Below are 22,756 nucleotides of genomic sequence, written 5' to 3'. Positions count from 1 at the left end.
ACAAAATTAAAGTCTTTAGGGTGACAGTAAGTCGCCTTTTTAGGTTGGCTTGAGAAAGATATGCTAAAACTCCTAGAGTTTTCAAGCTACAACCACCAAACTCAGCGGAGATCTCCAGACTATTTTGAATCGTGTTGCTTGCTCTTTTCAGACTGATCGGACTCACAGTTTTCCTAAAATTGAAGATCAAAAATCATAAAAATCCCATAGACTTACATTGGTGGAATGTTCAAAGGAGCCAAGAATATTCAAACTCCAACTGTCAAAATTCAAATTTAAACTCCCAGAATCCCTTGAGACTCTATAAAGCTTCCCTTCTATGTACTGTTTCTATTCCATCTAGGCCCTGTTTACACTAGTGCACATTCATTTTAAAACAGCGCTTTAACTGAAAAAGATATGCATTCTAAAATAAAAACATACTAGTGTAAGCCTAGCCTAGCAAATAGCCTAAGACTTGCCATCAATGTATTAATTCATGCTAGCAGCATGCTAATCATGGTAGCAATGTGCTAAAACCTACTTGCAATGAATTAAATTATGTTAAAACATTCCAGCAGTGTGCTAAATCTTGTTAAAACATGCTAGCAATAAGTTAAAGCATGCTGAAACATGCTAGACATATGTTAAAACATCTTAGCAGTGTGTTTAACAATGTTTATCATGCTAAAAACATTTTACCAACATGCTAATCATGCTAAAAACATGCTATCAACATCTATCTAACATATCTATCTATATTTTCTAACTTTCAGACTAGGCTTTTTCAAGCCAACCTTATGTTTCTAGTTTTAAGCTGATATCTCAGTTGCATAGAAATGTACCCTATTAGCGGCTTCTTCTATAGGCCGCTATACGCAAGCCATCCGCCATATTGGACTGTCAAAGCCTAATACTGAGATATGTCATAATTGCCTAAAATGCCCAAGTTTGGATTTGTTTTCTTGATTTGTTTGTATCGTGGGATAGTAAAGTGTCCATCAAATGCACACTTCAGAATCTGGGCGGTTAGACGTAGGTCATCCAGGTACTTTTTGCCTACAGTTTTTCAAATACTATGAATTCAGACACACTACTCACCTCACATTCTGTTTTAAACATACTATATACTAGGGAAGTATGCAATTTCAGAAGCAGCTTGTTGTTTTCATACTTGCTGAAGGGAATGACTGAAAAGTAGTTTGACCAATAGTGTGCAGGCGTTGTACAGAATCGACCAATCGTGGAGTGCGAGAGGGCGGGATCTATGGTGGATGGTTAAAGCAATGCAAATTGCTGCTAACTCCTGTGTGTTCTTAGGTGAGGTGGCTTTGCATTTTAAATTTTGTTAACACTCTCAAGGATTGATTTTTGATACTGCAGCGCCATCTGCAGGTCACAGCAGCTCATTACAGTTTGGATTTGGGCTGATGCACTTCTCTGATTGACAGACAGGCGGCGCTGGTGAGTGACGTCATCCGCTTCAAATCAAACCTCATATTTAGATATAATGTGAAATACTATGATAGTCTGACAGCTCATAAATGATTTTGGATGCCATTTATATTAAAAAACATGAAAAAACAACAAATCTAATAAAAATGTGACAGTTGTATAAAAACTACCAAATTATCTGTAATTATTTTATTTTAATGGTAGTTCAGATCAAGCTAATGGTCTAAATCTAAATCTCAGAAAACTGTTTAACCCCAAAAAAAAAAAAAAAAAAAAAAAAAAAATATATATATATATATATAAATAAATTAAATAAATAATAATATAAAAAAATAAATAAATGTACAATTAAATATCATTTCTTTATGCAAAGTTTTTTAAATTCTCTAAAGCTTCCTCCAAGGCAATATTTCACACCAACACAAATAATATTATAAAACTGTCAAAAAATATTCTTAAAATATTCTTTTAATTTTGTTTTCCGTCAGCATCGCAGGAAAGTCAATAGCTTCGAGCTTGTGATGCACTATTTTCTGTGATTATGATTATTGTGTACATTTATCTTACATTTAAAGGTTTGTTTAAATGCACATTAATGTAGAAATATTTCTATTTCTGTCACCCACTTCCTCAGTCCCATAATTCAGCATCCTGTGAGAACCTTGAACATCAGATTTTATTAATTCAAGCAAACTGTTACAGTAAACTGTTAATTACGTTACACGGTATACAGTATTTTAAATCATGTTTAATCTTTGTTTTGACTGAGTCTCTTTTTTCCGTCTGGAACATAGAAACAGCGGACGCTGGAGAAATGCAGGCAGAAGTAGTAACAGCACAATACATTCAACTCATCAACATTTATACAAAACATAAGGCCTAAGAAAGAGAAACCAAGATTCAGTCCCAACAGAGACAGACAGACAGACGACGAGCGTTTGCTTTCATCTCTCGCTCATCACAAAGTCTGCTCTCATATATATATATATATATATATATATATATATATATATATATATATATATATATATATATTAAATTGAGAAATGCAATAAATTACAATTTATAGACCCAAAAAAAGGCCACAATATGTTTTGTTTGACCTTTATGGGAAGGTGTCAATATTATTTAATATGAAAATCTCATGAAAACATGTCACATTTCACCCCAAAAACAAAGAAATAATTTAGAAAAAATAAAAAAATTATATTAATAAACAAATAAAAAAATTATAGGACTAAATGTCAGTTTTATAATTCATGTTTACCTTTTAAAAATTTATTTAATATTTTGGAGGAAAATGTTAAATATTTAAAATTTTAATATATATATATATATATATATATATATATAAAAGAAAATGTAGTGTACAACAAAATTCATTCTTCATCAAAGATCACAATGTGAAAAAAAGAAGAAAAAAGAAGAAAAAAAAAATATATATATTTAAATGTAAATTAAATATTTTACAAACATTATTGTGAGGTGAAATATAACTTGAAAAAGAGATTACGTCCTGTATTTTAGTAATCTTGACACATTAATAATAACGATCCATCAAACAACACATCTCTGAAATGGAAGAATGGTTTGGAGATGATGTAGAAAGTGTTTAATAATCATCCATCACATTCTGATCTGCCGCATTGCGACGTTCCCGTCGTGTCCAGAAGAGGACGCTGTTGTCTCGTGCTGAACAATAACAGGTTTGTTCTTCCTATTGAGAATAAAAGACGGATAAACTCAAATGAAAGAAACATGACATCCCCACCGGGTTATTTTCCTTCATCAGTTGCACAACAAGTGGCTAAAAAACATTGAAGCAAAGCATTCTGGGAACACTGGATCGAGTCGTGTGCCGTTTCCTGAATTAGACCACGACTGATCGGAGACTGTTGGAGGGAAAACTCTTATTGGGAAGAAGGAACGTCCGTCTGTCTCTCATTCTGTCCAGTCGACCTCGTCGAACTCATCCTCGTCCTCGGAGTCGCTGTACTCCACAGCGATGCGGCGCGACAGGATGGTGGCCACGTCGTTCCCCACGCGCTTGTGTTTGGCCTCTTGTTCCCGCTGCTCCTCCACCTTCCTCAGCTGGATCCCTGACACACACACGCAGGAAAAGCTCCTTGTATTTACTCTGACATTTATACATTGCATTCAATGCTGCTTCTTGCTTTCCCTGGGAATCAAACCCAGGACCTTGGATAATATCAATCAAATAAGATATTTAATGCATTGCTTGTTCTATAACTCACAATCATAAGTTTCAACAGAGCTACTTGTTATTTAATGCATGTATATATTTTGTAAAATTAGTATTGTTAATTATCTTAATTTACTAATTTAATTTATTAATCTATACATTCATACATTATATAAAATTGTTATTAATTAATATTTTCTAATAATATTAATTTATTAATTGCATTTATATATATATATATATATATATATAATCCGTTTTTTTAATTATGCGAACGTGATTTTTTGCAATTATATTTTCCTTTTTTTTATTGTACTAGTTTATTCATTTTGTTTACAATATCCATATTATATATTTGAAAAAAAAAAAAAAATATATATATATATATATATATATATATGTGTGTGTGTGTGTGTGTGTGTGTGTGTGAGTGTGTGTGTGAACATTATATTATAAATTATAATATGATATTTTTTATTGTAATTTTTATTGTATCAGGATATTAATTTTGTTTAATATATCAGTATTAATTATATATTTAAGTTAGATTTAATTTATGCTGCATTTATTTATGGAATTAATAATTTTCTTATGATATTTTTAATTACTCTAATTTTTTTATTAATGTATTATATTCATAATTTGTATAAATTACATTCAATAATTAATTTATATTTAACTAACTACATATTTAAATTGTTAATTTATATTGCATTTATTTGTTCCTTTTAATTGTTTTTATTTATATAGTTTAATTTTGTTCTAATTTATTGATTTTATTCATTATTTCTTTGTAATATTAATTAATATATTGCATTTAAATATTTGATTGAATATAATTTTTAAAACAAATAATTTAATAATTACATTTATAATTTTCTTTAACTAATTTCATAGTTTTTCTTGTTTATTTACTATGATAGTTTATAGTTTCTTTTTTTCTTGTGCTGTTTATTATTATTATTTATTTATTTTATAATCTACTTGTGCATCAGTAGGCAATTTCTAAAGCATTTTGTTCAATTTAATTTCTCCTTAGAGATTTTTGAAAATTCTAAACATGTGATTCAGAGGAAAATGAAAAGGTCTGAATGCAGCATATCATTTTAAAATATATAAAGACAGAAATAGTAAGAGCAGTGTGCTATTCTGAATTCAGCTTTGTGTACTAAAAGTCTTTTAGAAGGGAATGAATGTAAATTGTGAACGACGTAAACAAATCAGCTGTGAAAATAAACCTATTAAATATAACATATTTGATACAAAATATTCAAATATCTATCAACAGATACCTGATTTGCATATACTGAGTGAACTTGAGCAAAACCCCGCCTACCTTTACGGATGGCTTCCAATAGAACGCTGCGGGCATCGCTGATTGGCGGCAGGTTGGATTGATACCTCTTGACCTCGTGACCCGAGTGAGTGGGCGGCGACGAAATGGCTCCTGATGGGAAGGAAGGCATGGTGGGCGGGCCTGAGGATGTGCAGGGGGAGGAGCTTCTGTTTCCTGGGAGGGGCAGGGGAGGAGGCGGCGGAGGAGGTGGCAAAACCGCTCCGTCTCCAGCTGTGGGCGGAGTCTTGTCCAGCTGTCCGCGGGCGGGGGAGGAGTGAAGGGGCGGAGCCACTGGAGGGGGGGCGGGGTGCAGGACCCCTGGGGCGATCTGAAGGGGGGCAGGGGGAGGGGGGATGGCCGGGGGCTGCAGGGAAGGTAAGGGAGGGATTGGAGGCGGGGCTGAACCACGCATTCTTGAACCTGATTGGCTTGCAGGCAGGGGAGGAGGGGGTGGGGGTAGAGGGGGCGGAGCCGGGGGCGGGGCATTTGAGTTGAGGAAGACAGGCGTGCGAGCCGGAGACTGCGTAATGCTGTCCGAGAAACCTGAGCTGGAGCTGCGAGACAGAAAGATGGAGATATTACCTTTGTGGAAATAATGACACAAACTAAATATTACTTAATAAAATAAAAATAATATATTTTAAAATAAAATGTGACCGGGAAAGGTTTTCATGTGACTTACCCTTAAATTCAGTACTAAACGGTGATGGAAAACTAATTTAGTCCAAACAGCTTTGATTTTCTTTACGCAAAATCATTTTTCTTTCTTTTGATTTTGTGGTGAAATGTGTGGCATGTTTTCAAGAGATTCACCTTTACAGTTCACTACTAAAAAGTATAATTATATACATAATTAAGTCTGCTACACATTTTTATGCTCATTTTGCTATTTGATTAGCATGTTGCTAGCTTGCAAACATGCTAATGTCACTTTTTATTAGTGGACTTTGTTCCCAAAGTATTTTTTTCATTCATTTTTCCTTTGAAAATTTAGTTTTTTTTATAATTATTAAAAATAATTATGTATTTTAAGTACAGTATATCAATTTATTAATTGTATTTATTTATTACATAAGCATTTTTGCATTAATTATACAAATTTGTTCATTTCACATTTATTACATTACAAAATTTTATTAATTATATTTCTAATTATATTACATTTGCTTTCTATGTTTAAATGTTTTATTAATTACATATCTTAATTATTTAGATTTATTAATTTCACTTATTTATGGCATTGATACTTTTTTGTATTAATTAATTAATGAAAGTTGAGTATGATGTCCCACTTTTAACCATCATTCAAATCATCATATTTTTTATTTTTAATATTTTAATTGATTATTGTTTAAAACATATAATGTGATTATTTATAAGCTGAAGTTGAAATGATGCAGGCTGATGGCTTCAACAAAAGGATTTACCATTGATTATCAAACTATTAAAAGGTTTATAAGTTATCATTAAAAATAATTTCCATTATGGAGAAAATGAGCAGCTTTTATATATTGCTGCTCAATCAACGCTTCTGTCTTAGTAAGCAGCTGCCTATGAAGGGAGCAGACTATATAGGGAGCACTGTGCTGGAACAGAGCGATCGTGTTGCATTGTTTGTCAGTGTAACTGTAGCTCCTTGATTACATTATTGATTTGTGTGTGTCTTAATGTTTATCATTCTGTTTGTTTATGAGTTTTTAAAAAATCGCCTCAGTAACATTATTGACAGCAGAAGTACAGCACATCCGTCCTGAAGCACAGACTATAAACAGAGAGAGAGAGAGAGAGAGAGAGAGCAGGGTGCCACAGGCTCTAACTCACACTGAAGAGGTGCATTGTGGGTGAACGCTCACAGTAAAGAGCCTGAATAATGAGCAGAGATGAATGCTGTGCTAGAAACACGAGCAAAACTCAAGACTGCCCAAACTAACTAGACAGTGGGTTTGTTGGCTTCCAGTCTGTCTGACCTGTCAAGCTTTTCCTCATGTGAGTATATTGTGTGTGTGTGTGTGTGTGTGTGTGTGAGTATGTCTATATGTGAGTATGTGTGTTTATGTGATAGTGTGAGTATAGTGCGAGTATGGTATGTGTGCGTGTGTCTGTGTGTGTGCGTGTATGTGAGTATAGTGTGAGTAGTGTGTGTGTGAGTATGTGTTTGTGTGTGTGTGGATGTGAGTATTATGTGTGTGTGTGAGTATTGTGTGTGTGTGTGTGTCTGTGTGTGTATGTAAGTATAGTGTGGAAGTGTGTGTGTGTGTATAGTGTGTGTCTGTGTGTATGTGAGTATAGTGTGAGTAGTGTGTGTGTGTGTGTGTGTGTATGTGAATATAGTGTGTGTGAGGTGTGAGTGTATGTCTGTGTGTGTATGTGTGAGTGTGAGTATAGTGTGAGTATAGTATGTGTGCGTGTGTGTGTGTGTGTATGTAAGAGTAGTGTGTTTGTAAGTGAGTATAGTGTGTGTGTGTGTGTATGTGTGTGTGTGTGAGTATTGTGAGCATGTGTGTGTGTGTGTGTGTGTGTGTGTATGTGAGTATAGTGTGTGTGTGTGAGTATTGTGAGCATGTGTGTGTGTGTGTGTGTGTGTGTGTATGTGAGTATAGTGTGTGTGTATGTGTGTGTGTATGTGAGTATAGTGTGTGTGTATGTGTGTGTATAGTGCGTTTATGTGAGTATAGTGTGTATATAGTGTGTGTATAGTGTGATAGTGACGTGACATTCAGCCAGGTATAGTGACCCATACTCAGAATTCGTGCTCTGCATTTAACCCATCCAGTGAACACACACACACACACTGTGAACACACACCCGGAGCAGTGGGCATCATTTAGACTCGAACCCACAACCCTAGGGTTAGGAGTTAAACTGTCTAACCACTAGGCCATGACTTCCCCCACACTAGTGTGTGTGTGTGAGTGTGTGTGTGTGTGTGTGTACCTGATAACGGAGCCCGGAGGGTGAGTCGGTGGCGGTGGCGGAGGCTCATGCGGGCGGCCGTAGCTTCTGTCTCCCGTACGGTTCAGGAGTTCGTTCATCTGAGAGTACGGCAGCGCTGCCAGAGAGAACGGTCCGTCCAGCTGATCGATGTACGCTTGCCTGCAGCGAGAGAGAAAGAGACACAAACACAGACGCACTGAATCAGTGTCTCTGATTCAAAACCACTCTATACACACAAACATTTCTTTTTTATATATTAGAAGAGTCCAATACTCCAATTAATCCAGCTCTTGTTCAATTATCACATGGATTAACTGTGTCAGTGTGTGACTCTTCTCGTTGTGAGGCAGTGGTCTGAGAAGCGCTCGCTCACCTGGGCTCCTGGAAGGCTGCTGATTCGTTGGCTTCCTTGTGCTTGTCTTCAGCCTCGTCCTCAGCAAGCTCCGCCCCCAGCGCCCTCTTCTGCCACTCCTTCCTGCGGTCGTGAGGCGCTCGCGGGATCTTCTCCTGGTCATGAGGACGGTCGATGTTCTTCAGCTGGACACACACACACACACACACACACAGAGCGTCAGCCTCGTCTCCAGCAGTTACTGTGAGTCTCTACAGTGAAGCAGAAGCAGGTTTAGCAGCTGATGAAGATCTCACACCGAGAGAAAGAGCGTGACGAGAGAACAAACCAGGTCTGTGTATCAGAAGATAAATGAACATAATCACACAAACACAATCAAATCCGTTGATTTTGTCTGCTCAAAATAATTACAGCATCCATGGCACATAGAAGATCAAATCTGACAAAAACTTTTAGAAGTTGTGATATATACGTTTATATACCGTATTTTTCGGATTATAAGTCACACCTGAGTATAAGTCGCATCAGTCCAAAAATACGTCATGATGAGGAAAACATATACAAGTCGCACTGGACTATAAGTCGCATTTATTTAGACCCAGAGAAAACATTACCGTCTCCAGCCACGAGAGGGCGCTCTATGTGTTCAGTGTAGACTACAGGAGAACTGAGCAGCATAGAGCGCCCTCTAGTGGCTGGAGATGGTAATGTTTTCTCTTGGTTCATTTCTCATGGTTCATGTTAGATTAATTTTGATAAGTCGCACCTGACTATAAGTCGCAGGATCAGCCAAACCAAGAAAAAAAGTGTGACTTATAGTCTGGAAAATACGGTATATGGTGAATCGATCAGGGTTACACACACACACACACACACATACGGAAAAGCTGGACAAGTCAGACAGACAGGAAACAAACAAATCTGTATGGCTTGTGTTTCTGCGTTTGACTTTAGACCGAATCAAGACTGTTAAAGAGAATTTACGAAAAAACCAAACCAGACCAGACACACACACGTCGCTGAGATCTCTGATGCATCGTCTGGAAAACACTGGGATTTATTTGAACTAATATCTGAGAAGAAATCATTCATGACAGATGCAGAGTTATTAAAAATAAATGCACACTAAATTAATACACATACATTGTGTTTTTATCAATGCATGTGTGTGTAATTTACAGGGTTTTTATAATTTAAGACTAAAACTAAAACCATAAAAAATACTTTTACTAAAACAACTGAAAATGAAATAAAAATAAATGAAACAACAATATAATTACCAAAACTAAGTGAAATTCAAATATAAAATATAAATATAATAGTAAAAAAATAATATATATATATATATAAAATGGCAAAACAACTAAATTATTAAATAAAGTGAAAATGGAAAATATAAAAATTATAACGGTAAAAATGCAACTAAATTTAAAAAACTTTAACTAAAGTTAAAATGGAAATGGAAAACATAAAAATTAAAATGACAAAAAAATACATCTAAAATATTGAAATTTTAACTTGTATTTAAAATCTAAAATGACAAAATGCTAATAAATTATGAATTTTTTCAACAAAAATATAAATATTTACAAAATTATTAAAACTTCAAAATGGAAAAGGACAATTTAAAATGAAAAACGAATTTAAATTCTTAAAATCTATAATCGTATCTCTAGAGTATTCTAGAGTAACTGAATGATTTTCCAGATGAAGCGACAGAGTCTCGGCTGCTTGTTTGGATCCCTGTTCAGGTCAGAATAAAGTGACCGTACGTCTCTGATGTTCACATACCTGCACTGGAAGCTCTAGATATTTATAGACCTGATCATACATGTGGGGATCCTGCAACTACAAAACAAGATGACAAAAGAAGAACCAAGGACACAATTTAACACAGCGAAACACAAAGAACCGCAATGAAGAACAGTCCACAGAAATATCTAGAAAACACACATGAAAAATAACAAATAAAAAGCCAAAGAGTGATGCACGATACAGCGATGACCATACTGGTATCTATCGTCTGGTTGATAGCATTTAAAAAAAAGTATATGTATAATTAGTCCACAAATTATTGAAAAATAATTGGTCTGAATTTATTCATATTAAAAGCAGAAAAAAGCGAAAAAAATAAAAAGATGGAGTTAAATAACAGACAAAAATAAATAAATTATGCCCTTTTGGAGAAAAAAATATTTTTCTATTTATAAATATTGTAATACATACACACACACAATTTAAAAAAAGTATTTTAAAAATATATATATATTAAACATATTTAAATGTTTTTTGTAAAAAAAAATAAATAAGACAAAAATATTTTCTTTTTTCTATTTATAAATATTTATAAAACTTAACTGCAAAATATTGCAAAAATTGTCATATATATATATATATATATATATATATATATATATATATATATATATATATATATATATATATATATATATATAAAATTAAAAAAAAACTGTATTTGTAAAAATAACTTTATAAATATTTAGAAACATAAATAATGCATATACTTAAAAAAGGTTGTAAAATTAACCAATTAATATACACAATGCAAATAAAAAAAATTGCAATATTTGTTTTTATATAAAATTATGTATCTTTTTTTTTCTTTTAAATATGAAATATGATTCAGAAATGTCTTCGTAAATGAAATGTACCAACAGGAAGGATTGGTCTCAGTATCGTTGCATCAGGTCAGTGTGTGTGAAGCACAGCTGAAACCATCCTGCTGTCATGAACACATACAAAAACACAAACGAGATGCACACAGCTCAACAACACATGCACATGCTGTGTAGACGACGTGTATTTCTCAACATTACAAACACAGTGACATTATGTGACATTACGAACTAAAAATCATGTCCTCATGCATGCCATCGTTTCGGACCCCATTGACTTTCACTCAACTCTAAATATCTATTTTATGTTCCACAGAGGAGAAGAAAGTCAGACGAGTTTGAAACGACATGAAGGTCAGTAAATAATGACTGAATGTTTAAAGCGTTCTCAAAGTGTTCTGAGTGCAACGTTAAAAGAACGTAGATAGTTTATATCATGTAGCGCCTAGAGATGGAGTACTTTAAACATTCACCACGATTTCCCTTAAATGTTACACTTGTAGCATACCATACAGATTGAGCGCATGATTTCAGGAACGTTGTGTTAACACACACACACACACACACACACACACACACACACACACTACTGGTTATTAGGATGTCAATCAGTAATAATAATAACTGTGGATTACTATTATTTTAGTTTGATCAAAAAGCACACAAAATTGAAATAATAGCATGTAAAAGTGAATGTGTTAAACCTGAAAATTTGCACTGTAAAAAAAAATTCATGGCTTTTATTTTATTTATTATAAATAGGATTATACCTAAACATTTAAGGCATTTTTAAGTTGTTTTTATAATGATTATTATTTATAAAAATATTAAACAATAGGGAACATTACAGTAGTAATATTTCTAAGTGTGATTGATATTTTTTGTAATAATAATCAGATCACTAGTGTGAAAAACACATATGATTTTTTTAATTTATTTATTTTTTTACAATTATTTCACAGTACAATTGTGAAATTACAACGCTAATATTTATTTTTGTCTTAAATTCTTCATTTTCATCAAACTTTTATTTTGAAGGAAAACCACAGGAGAACTTTTCTTTTGATTACACACTTGTGGAGATGTTTGGTGCATGTTTTGGTATCAAATGCATGGTAAAGCGACTCTGAAAACATGAGCTGCTGACCTGTAAATTAACATAGTGCTACGCTTCACTCATGCATTTATTTAGTTGAATTGCAGCCTTTGCCATTTCATAATCGCAATAAACCATATTTCATTTTAGGGCTCTCAAAAAAAACAAATTTGAATTTCGAATATTTGTCAAATTAAAAATAAAAATCCATTGGCGCACGAGATGCAATGTAAGTTTCTTCATTATATTATGTTCAACTTTATAAAAACATATCTCGAGAATTTATGGCGGGTTTTCCCCATCCCACTGCCTCTCTTGTTTTTAAATGGAAAATGTACTCTCTGTGTGATTGGCTTTCCGCGCTTTGTATTAAACTATGCACGCATACATGATGCTGTTTTGTTTATAGTTGTTTAAGCAACTTAATTATAATTGGTCTATAAACATTTTTTAAATATTATTCACTTAACAGTCATGTATTCTAATGCTTCTATTAAACGTGCATTAGTAATATTTTGCTCGATGCAGCATCTTGAGAGATGCAAAAAGCAATTATGCATTGTAAATTTGAATATAATTCGAATTTTGATAATATATAAGATCAAAATTTGAATTTAGTTTTTCAGTCATTTTGACAGCCCTATTGCATTTTGTGTTTTATTTTGAGTAATCGTGCTGCCATCGGTGTCCGTGTAGTCGAATCTCTAATGACAGAAAGCAGTCTGCATATCAATGCATCTATTATTGTCCTCTCACTCAGTTCTGAGTGTATTAAAGATGGCATCACCATGGTAACAGAGGGGAAACTGGCATCATCACTGGCACTGGGTGCCACTAACTAGCCAACAACTGATGTCTGTGATTATTGTTTCTTGTATGATATAATGTATAAAAGATTGTTTCCACCACAAAATAAAATTACGACTTATCTCTTTTAACTTGTGAGACATAAATTCTAAGGATGCAAGATAAATATTCTAAATATTCTGATATAAACTTGAGATGTAAACTCAGAATTGTGACGTAAACTCAGAATTGAGATGTAAACTCAGAATTGAGACGTAAACTCAGAATTGAGACGTAAACTCAGAATTGTGACGTAAACTCAGAATTGAGACGTAAACTCAGAATTGAGACGTAAACTCAGAATTGTGACGTAAACTCAGAATTGAGACGTAAACTCAGAATTGCGACGTAAACTCAGAATTGCGACGTAAACTCAGAATTGCGATATAAACTCAAAATTGAGACGTAAACTCAGAATTGAGACGTAAACTCAGAATTGAGACGTAAACTCAGAATTGCGACGTAAACTCAGAATTGCGACGTAAACTCAGAATTGAGACGTAAACTCAGAATTGAGACGTAAACTCAGAATTGTGACGTAAACTCAGAATTGAGACGTAAACTCAGAATTGAGACGTAAACTCAGAATTGCGACGTAAACTCAGAATTGAGACGTAAACTCAGAATTGAGACGTAAACTCAGAATTGAGACGTAAACTAAGAGTTGAGATGTAAACTCAGAATTGAGATGTAAACTCAGAATTGAGACGTAAACTCAGAATTGTGACGTAAACTCAGAATTGAGACGTAAAATCAGAATTGAGACGTAAACTCAGAATTGAGACGTAAACTCAGAATTGAGACGTAAACTAAGAGTTGAGATGTAAACTCAGAATTGAGACGTAAACTAAGAGTTGAGATGTAAACTCAGAATTGAGATGTAAACTAAGAGTTGAGATGTAAACTCAGAATTGAGACGTAAACTAAGAGTTGAGATGTAAACTAAGAGTTGAGACGTAAACTAAGAGTTGAGATGTAAACTCAGAATTGAGACGTAAACTAAGAGTTGAGATGTAAACTCAGAATTGAGACGTAAACTCAGAATTGAGACGTAAACTCAGAATTGAGACGTAAACTAAGAGTTGAGATGTAAACTCAGAATTGAGATGTAAACTAAGAGTTGAGATGTAAACTCAGAATTGAGACGTAAACTAAGAGTTGAGATGTAAACTCAGAATTGAGACGTAAACTAAGAGTTGAGATGTAAACTCAGAATTGAGATGTAAACTCAGAATTGAGACGTAAACTAAGAGTTGAGATGTAAACTCAGAATTGAGATGTAAACTAAGAGTTGAGATGTAAACTCAGAATTGAGATGTAAACTAAGAGTTGAGATGTAAACTAAGAATTGAAATATAAACTCAGAATTGAGATACAAACTCAGAGTTGAAATATAAACTCAGAATTGAGATGTAAACTCAGAATTGCGATAAAAACTCAGAATTGAGATGTAAACTATCAAACACACTTGCGCTGCGCCTTGCGTCGCATTGCGCCGGGTGTATGATAGGGCCCATAATTTATGATATAAAATCAAATTTGTGATATATAAACAGAGACTTTAGTTTGTTTTGCAATTCTGGATATATTTTACCCTTCTGACTTTTTCACAGCATTTTGATAAAGCAAAGTCCAAATTTGTGAGATAAGTCAAAATTAGTCTTTTAATTGTTTTATTCTGTGGTGAATCTGCCTTTCATAATAATATTTTACATGTGATGGGTTTAAAGGAAAGTGAGCGCATGTTGTATTTAAGTGTAATCTGTGTTTGAATCATGGCTTTCAAAGCCGTACACCACGATCCCTGCAGGAGACAAACTCCTGCTGTTCTGAGCTCTTCACCACACACACACACACACACACACACACACACACACACACACACAGACAGCTCCTCGGGGAGAGACACAGAGGGCATCTGAAGAGAAGTTATTTCAGGAAAACCTGTTTATCTTCAGTCTGAGTCTCAGTTGTCAGAACTAGTTGAGTTTTGAGTTTAGGAAGTGACTCTGAAACTGCAGTTTGACAACTAGTACAGTAAAGTACTGCAGTTTACAGATGGTTTCTCATGTACCCTGGTACTAAATTATTACAATATTTATGACACACACACACACACACACACACACACGTCTATCAAAATTATATCAATATGAATTTTGATATTTTATAGCAATTTATATAAATGTTTTATCAATTTTCTGCCATTTATCTTCCATTAACATATATATTTTAATATAATCAGATTAAAACATGCAGCTCATTTAACTGAATCCATTTTTCCTGTGACTTTTCCAGTCATTTAATTAATTTGATACAAAATTACATTTAAATAAAATAAAATTATACTTTGGTATTTTTTAATAGTTTGTGTCTGCATTTATATATATGTGTGTGTATACGGTGTGTGGGTGTGTGTGTGTGTGTGTGTGTGTGTGTGTATATATAAACACTACAAGGGTCACAATGAGTGATGCTTTAATATATTTATATACTGTTTTAGTATTAATTATTTTCATCTTGGTTTTACTTAAACACATTTAGTTTTCGTTTTATTTTTTGTTTAAATTATAGTAATCTTGCATTGTGCATTTGTTATTTTTATCAGGTTTTTTTTTCAGTTTAGCCTTAATTTAATTAATTTTAAGTTTTAGTAATTGTAGTACTTATTTTATTTTTAAATGAATCATCTGAATGAACCAGTTCAGTGCATGAACCCAGTGTTATTTAAAGAGAGAGATATGTTCATCACTGTCCACTGCGCATCAGACTGAGTTTGACTCAATACAGTGTGATATTAAACAGACACTTATTTACATTAGAAGAATGAGCTTGTTAGTGAAACAGTGGTTTGTTCTGAAACCGGTTGAGCTACAGTCACTGTTGTAATGTATAGTTATGCTGGGATAGTAATGTCACTGGTCTGAAAGCCAGGAGTTGATCTCACTTGCTCTTTCAGCAGTTTTCCACACATCAGTCACTCCTAATGTAATCTAGTCACGTCTAATCGAATGCAGCCGATCCCACTTCCACTGCATTTCCACACTTAATATGAACGAATGACGGGAAGCAGCTCGGCGCTCTGTGTGTCTGCATGCGAACACAGCCTTTCTGCTTTATAAAGCCTTCGGAAAACAGTTTATATTCTACATAGTGTTTTATTCCCTCATTCTAATGTTGACTCATAGTCATTATGATTACATGATGTGTTTAACACATTTAATTGCATATATTTGTAATGTGTCTTTTCCAGTAATATAATAATTTTCAGTTTCAGTTTTGAAATCAAAATAATTTCATAATTTTTTTAATAGTTTAATTTTTTTTAAATATAAAACTTTTCATGATGATAATTGGATGCTAGTCGCTGCATTACATGTGCAACTTAATTGTATTTTTTCCTTTACAGTACTTTTTGCATGAAACATTTTTTGGTGTCACTGTTGGTTGTTGAAATTATTTTCTTAATATTTTTTTTTTTAAATAAAAAATTTTCCCATTTCTTGAGACAAATATTGAATATTTCCAAAAGGCAAAATAAATATTGACATTAATTTTCTTAATTCATAATATGTTATTATAATTATTATTTATATTAATACATAATAATATAATATAATAATTATTATTAACATTTTATTTTAAATAATTGGATATTTTATTTTATAGAACATTTTATGTTTTTTTTTTTTACATTTTTAAAATTGATAATACTTTTTAGATTTTATATACACATGCACATATATATATATCAATTAATATTAAATAAAAGTTGCGATATTTTCACTGATTCATATCAGTTGTAATGTGAATATTTAATATAATTATCCATACTTTGCATATTTGAAATGATTAAAGTAGAAATGCAATATACATTTAGATATTATGTGTATTTTTTTGAATGCTTTGTTTAAATACAAGGAAACATTTTGACCTGTAGTGTCACCATATACAGTAAAACAAGCGGTTTTACCGCAGTAACGTCACAGAAGAGACGAGAGAATCATGCGTGAAAACACAATCTGCTGCTAATTAGCCTGTGATTAGTCCGCTGTGTGTGTTGGTCTGTGATCTAAACGCAGTCAGAAAACGCCTCATGTCAGGAGAAACGGCTCATTCAAACTCACACACAATGACAGCAAATGACTGAGCAGCGAAAAATGACTGAACAATAACATCCAGTATGTTATTATGTATGTGATTTTAGTGGTTGATTCCCTCAGATGCCACACCCATTCGCGTCTCATTTGCATACAAGCCACACCCCCTCTCAAGTAGCCCCGCCCCTCACCTTCTGTTTCCGCCTCTCTTTCCTCTTGTCTTCTGTGTCCTGCAGCATCTTCTCTCTCCACAAATCGAAGAAGTACGACGGGTTGGTGTAGAACTTCAGCCCTTCCTTCCCATCATCCCTAGAGGCAGACGCAGATCAGCTGTGTTCAGTGATGGCGTACTACACACCGTTTGTGTGTGAGAGTAATATGCCGTATGCATAGTGTACATAGTAATCTGTACATTTGCAAAAATGTGCAGTACAGAGAACAATAACAGAGTGCTGTATCCCACAATGCATTGCACTTGACTCAACCTTCCATTTGAAACCATAATATCTGAGAATTATAAATATCTGTTCTTTGACTTTTTTGATTGTAAGAATGTATGTACAAAATGTAAATTGTAATAAAAATCATGACATAATATGTTATATAATTATTATTTATATTTTATATAATAATATACAAATATTTATATATTATATTGTTTTATTAGGATAATTGGACTGTCAAAATGTTGGCATTTTATAAAAAAATTAATTGAATATTGAATATATAGACATATATTTTCATGATGACAATTGGACTTACAGATGTATGTAATTTCATACATAATTTAACTGAATTAAAAATAATTACATAATATTTCACGTATTTGATCTTGTTTATGTTAAATAAACATTTTATATTATACTATTTTTATAATGATAATTGGACTGTCAAAATGTCTTTTCATAAAACGAAATGAATGTAAAAATATAAAAATGTTCATGTATTTTATATATATATATATATATATATATATATATATATATATATATATATACATACATATATAGTTATATACATACATATATATTTATATATATATATATATATATATATAATTAAATAATATATTTTTTTATATTTATAAATAAAAAATATAACAAATGTAAATTATATTATCATTCAGAATTAATTAAACATGCAAAAGTTGTATTTTTTACTCCTTTTTTTGTTTGTTTTTACAAAAAAAGCTCAGATTTTTGGGATTCAGCGTTGATTTAGTTGAAATTATTTTCTAACCTAAAAAAATATTTTAACCCAAATATTAAATTATTTTAGGTGTTAAAAGAAATGATCTATATATATTTTGAATATTTCCAAAAGGCAGAAAAATAATAGCTTAATATGAGATTGTATTATTAATTAATATGTAATTTTCCAGCTCTACTGCACATCCCTAAATGTGCAAATGTCAAAAATAGAGCTTTGATCACAGGAATAAATTACATTTGAACAGATATTCACATAGAAAACAGCGGTTATAAATGGTAATAATATAAAACAATATATACTGTATTTTTAATCAAATAAATGCAGCCTTGGTGAGCAGAAAAGACATCTTCTGTAAAATGTATAATAAAGATTGAAGATGAGCACCATGCAGAAAACGTGCAGACATTTGCACCATTTTTAGCAGGAGTTGAAGACAATGGTTTTACATGAGGAGAGGAAACAACTGTCCTGATGTCTAATAAAATAACCTCCGTTGCCGGCGTGTTCATGAAGTAAGGAGGGAACGTGTGAAGAGTGAGAGCTCATGCATATTACACAGCTCTCAAAATAAATGTTCCAGCCTCCAGTAACAAGCATTAATTCCAGAAACACTCGCTCGGTGTGAAAACAGCAGCAGAAACACATCAAAACTGCATAAATGAGATATCAGGATATCACTGTTTGATTGCATAGTTCATGGATTATCAACTAAAAGTCCTCGGGAGAAATAAAAAAAGACACCAATGAGTCACTAACACTAAAAATACAGAGCAAAAATATGAGCTCAGATCATTTGAGTTGAAAAATGAATTCTTATTGAGTGGAGAAGCAAAGTGACAAACAATATTAAGTCTTGAGTGGCAGAAATGGGCTTGCATATTTTCTCATTGCTGTTCGTGTTATTTGAGTAATGTTGAGGTGATGTAAGTCGAATGATCAGCCGTCTCCAGATGCTGTCTGCGTGTGAATATTTCCGTGGGGTCTGATGTGTGAATGTGGTTCTGACCTGTAGGGCGTGAGGATGTTCAGCGGCGGAGGTTGTTCGCACAGCTCGTACGTCTCCTGCATGGGGACGGGAAGAGACTGACGCTCGAACAGCTGCTGGTCCTGGATGGTGGAGCTGCGGAAGGCCTTCCTCATGGTGATGTCCTGAAGAGACACTGAGACACAAACACACAGCATTCACTGACGGACATCTGCTTATATCTGCAGGTGAGGCTGACCGAATGTACAGAATGACCTTTAGATGGAAGTTTTCAGCTTTTTATAATAGAAGTCAGTACTATAATGACTAATTGACCTGTATATTGGTAATGCACAGTCCAAACTTCACAAAAAATTGTGCAGATGGACATCAGGACACTGTGATTAAACACGCCAAATCTTATTAATTTACACCGATAGGGGGCGCTATAATGAAAAAAAAAACATTTGAATTTGAGTTGAACTTTCGATCTATGATTGATGATTGATTGAGTCTGAATCTGGACGACACGTGGGTTTACATTTTCCCAGTGATTAATAAAAACCTACTTTTTAAAGCCCATTTTTGTCCTGTGTACATGAAGTTTAGAATGTAGCATCTAGAGATGGTCCGGATTAAGATTTGTCAATTAATTTTGATTCATCTCATTGCTTGGCAGAAGCAAGCCAATACTTGATTTGAATGTGGCCCATAATGACTAACAGACCTGTATATTGTTAATACAGAGTCCAAACTTCACAAAAAATGGTGCAGATGGACATCAGGACACTGTGATTAAACATGCCAAATCTCATTAATTTACACCGATAGGGGGCGCTGTAATGTAAAAAAAACTTTGAATTTGAGTTGAACTTTGGATCTATGACTGATGCATTTTAAGAGTGAATAAATCAGATTTAGACTAGATGGAAACAGTCAAACAGTCTCAATTCTTCGCTCTGAATCTTCTATTGATTTTGAATCTGGACGACACATGGGTTTACATTTTCCCAGTGATTAATAAAAACCGACTTTTTCAAGCCCATTTTTGTTCCGTGTACATGACGTTTAGCATGTAGCATCTAGAGATGCTCCAGATTAAGATTTGTCAATTAATTTTGATTCATCTCATTGCTTGGCAGATGCAAGCCAATACTTCTTTTGAATGTGGCCCATAATGACTAACAGACCTGTATATTGTTAATACAGAGTCCAAACTTCACAAAAAATGGTGCAAATGTACGTTAGGACAATCTCAGTAAACATGCCAAATCTGAATAATTTACAGCGATAGGGAGCACTATAACATAAAAAAATATTGTGAAGAAACTTTTCATTCCTTGGTAGATTCAAGCCAATACTTAATTTAGAACGAGGCCCATACTTACTAATTGACCTGTGAACTATTAATGCTGAAACCTCAGTAATTTACACTATAATTAAAGACAATAGTGTGCAATTTGCATCAAGGAAAGTGAAAATTTCTAAATAAATTTCTGTATTGAATCATTTCTTCTTCAAATGTGACTATTATTATTGTTAGACTTATTTAATATTGATGCTTATTATATTACTCTTGAGACTTTTTAAAGAAGTCACTTGAACACTATAAAAAAACAAAACAAATTAAAAGTTGTAAATAAAACAAAGATTATTGCAGTATGTTTTTCATCTTTTTTTCAAAATTTCAGGTTTAATTCAGTGCCATTTCTTTGTGAATACACCTTTTTTCTTTCATTGAACTTTTGTACTTCATTAAAGTTTCTTTAACAAAACCGTTTTGGAGAGTGAAGTAAAGTAACGCACAACCTCGAGAGCCATTAATCATAATTTGAAGTAAAGCTTTGGATGTTTGTCTCTCCACACATATTCTCATCTCTTTGTCTTTTTCCTGCTATCCAGGTGTATTTCCATCACTCTTGTGTACCAACGTCTTTATTTCTCTCTTGCTGACAGGCAGCTGGTGACACTGAGGTTGATGGGAAATTAAAGTGTAATTAAATCTTTTTAATGGCGCTGTCTGATGTCAGAATAATCACCGAACCGAGAGCTCTCTCAGCATCATTGTAATCAGCTAATTGTCCCAATTATTGTCAGACAATACAAAACCATACTTACTGCTAAAGTAATTTATGCTAATTAGGTAATTTTGCATGCAAATGCAATTGATCAGTTGCTTGGCCAATGGTCAGGGTCTGCCAATTCTGCTTTATTTATTTATTTATTTATTTACTTTTGGTCTTATTGTTGTTATTAGATACCACAAATAAACTTATGCATGTTTTTTGTTAACTCTAGCATCATTACAAGTGCTCAAAATGCTCAGACCTTTACCTACTGGATGATTAAATACCAGAAAAAGACTACATGCATTGCATTATTAGAAGAAAACACCGGCAACTACTCTGAAATCCACTCAACATTTAAGTGCTTTTAAAACACATTAATGTTTTTTCTTTTGCAATTAAAGGCCACATATACAGACACATAAATACAGAATAATCACTTTGAAATAATATACTTTAGTGCAAAGTAAATGTAATGTTTTCAGACACTTAATTGCATGTTAATTTCAATTAAATAAAGATATATTATATTTTCCATTTATTTATAATAGTGTGTTTACACAGAAAAACCATGGACGATGTAATGGAAAAATGCATTCTGTGCAAACGGCCCCTAAGATGTTCTTTAAAGTAAAACTTTTAATTTGACATTATTATAAAGTGCACTTTCAAAAGTGTGTTAAGTACACTTAAGTTGCTTTTTATTTTATTAATATATTCTATGCAAATACAGTTTTAAAAAAATATACTTATAAGATTTTAAGTACACATTCAGTACACTAAGTGCCCTTCTTTTTAACAAGGGTTTTTAACAAGACGAAATTAAGTCAAACAAAAAATGAAATGAGGTTTCTATTTGTTTTGCATGATGTATTGTTACCAAAATATGTGTCTGAATACAAATTACAACATAAAGAAACAAGATAATTAAAAAGTTGGCAGGACGTTTGAGTCAGTCGTGATGTTTATGTTGGTTTGAGAAGAGAAGTGAATGCATTTTATAAAACTTAAGGTGTTTTAATGGTGCTCTTGTCTGTTTCGCAGTTTGAAAGACATTATCCGTGTGAATTAATTCATAAGGCACGAGCTGCCCGACATCTGAAGATTTTCTCCTTTTGTGTTCCTCAGATGAATAAGCTGCGTGTGGGTTTGAAGCGACACAAAGGTGAGTAAATGATGACGGCTTTTATAGGAAAATCTTTACATGCAAAAGAGCGAAAGCCACAGGGACGGTTTGTCGATATCTGCCAAGAATGGAGCCATGCGGAAGAATGAACACTCTTTCAGAGCTTTTATAACTGATGTGAATCACACTCTCAGTTAATCAATGTGTGTGTGTTTATTAGCAGCTCTTCTTCAATATCCTCTATGGGCAGAAACAGCAACATCTTTAATGTTTCCATCTGTTTTCAGTGAATGTTTTTCCTTCTCTCTTTGAAATCCTCTCCAGTCCTTTTTCTCAAAGTCAAATATTTCGGTCAGTGTGGTTTAAATACGTTAGAAGAATATTCAGATTCATGTAAAACATCATGTGGGCCTTTCATGAACATATCTGACAACAACACTGGATTGATTAA

At 33.2% G+C, this 22,756-nt stretch overlaps 2 protein-coding genes across 5 annotated transcripts in view; one reads left to right on the top strand and one right to left on the bottom strand.

Moving 5' to 3' along the window:
* Positions 1–22,756, top strand: part of LOC113068554 (gephyrin-like) — a 1,122,288-nt gene that overhangs the window by 728,006 nt on the left and 371,526 nt on the right. The window lies entirely within an intron of this gene.
* Positions 2,806–22,756, bottom strand: part of LOC113068569 (wiskott-Aldrich syndrome protein family member 1-like) — a 36,928-nt gene continuing 16,977 nt past the window's right edge. The window contains exons 4-10 of one of the 2 annotated variants that reach the window (XM_026241345.1): positions 19,156–19,309; positions 17,129–17,246; positions 10,051–10,107; positions 8,281–8,444; positions 7,908–8,066; positions 4,974–5,527; positions 2,806–3,533 (exon numbers count right to left, since the gene is read on the bottom strand). In XM_026241345.1, the coding sequence (XP_026097130.1) occupies positions 3,376–3,533; positions 4,974–5,527; positions 7,908–8,066; positions 8,281–8,444; positions 10,051–10,107; positions 17,129–17,246; positions 19,156–19,309 (1,364 nt within the window). In that variant the 3' untranslated portion in view covers positions 2,806–3,375. The remainder of the gene's footprint in view (positions 3,534–4,973; positions 5,528–7,907; positions 8,067–8,280; positions 8,445–10,050; positions 10,108–17,128; positions 17,247–19,155; positions 19,310–22,756) is intronic. The other variant, XM_026241346.1, reaches the window with a different exon arrangement.

Source organism: Carassius auratus, linkage group LG45M (assembly GCF_003368295.1).
Source record: "Carassius auratus strain Wakin linkage group LG45M, ASM336829v1, whole genome shotgun sequence".
Classification (NCBI taxonomy): domain Eukaryota; kingdom Metazoa; phylum Chordata; class Actinopteri; order Cypriniformes; family Cyprinidae; genus Carassius; species Carassius auratus.
This window is presented reverse-complemented; position numbering and strand designations above follow the sequence as displayed.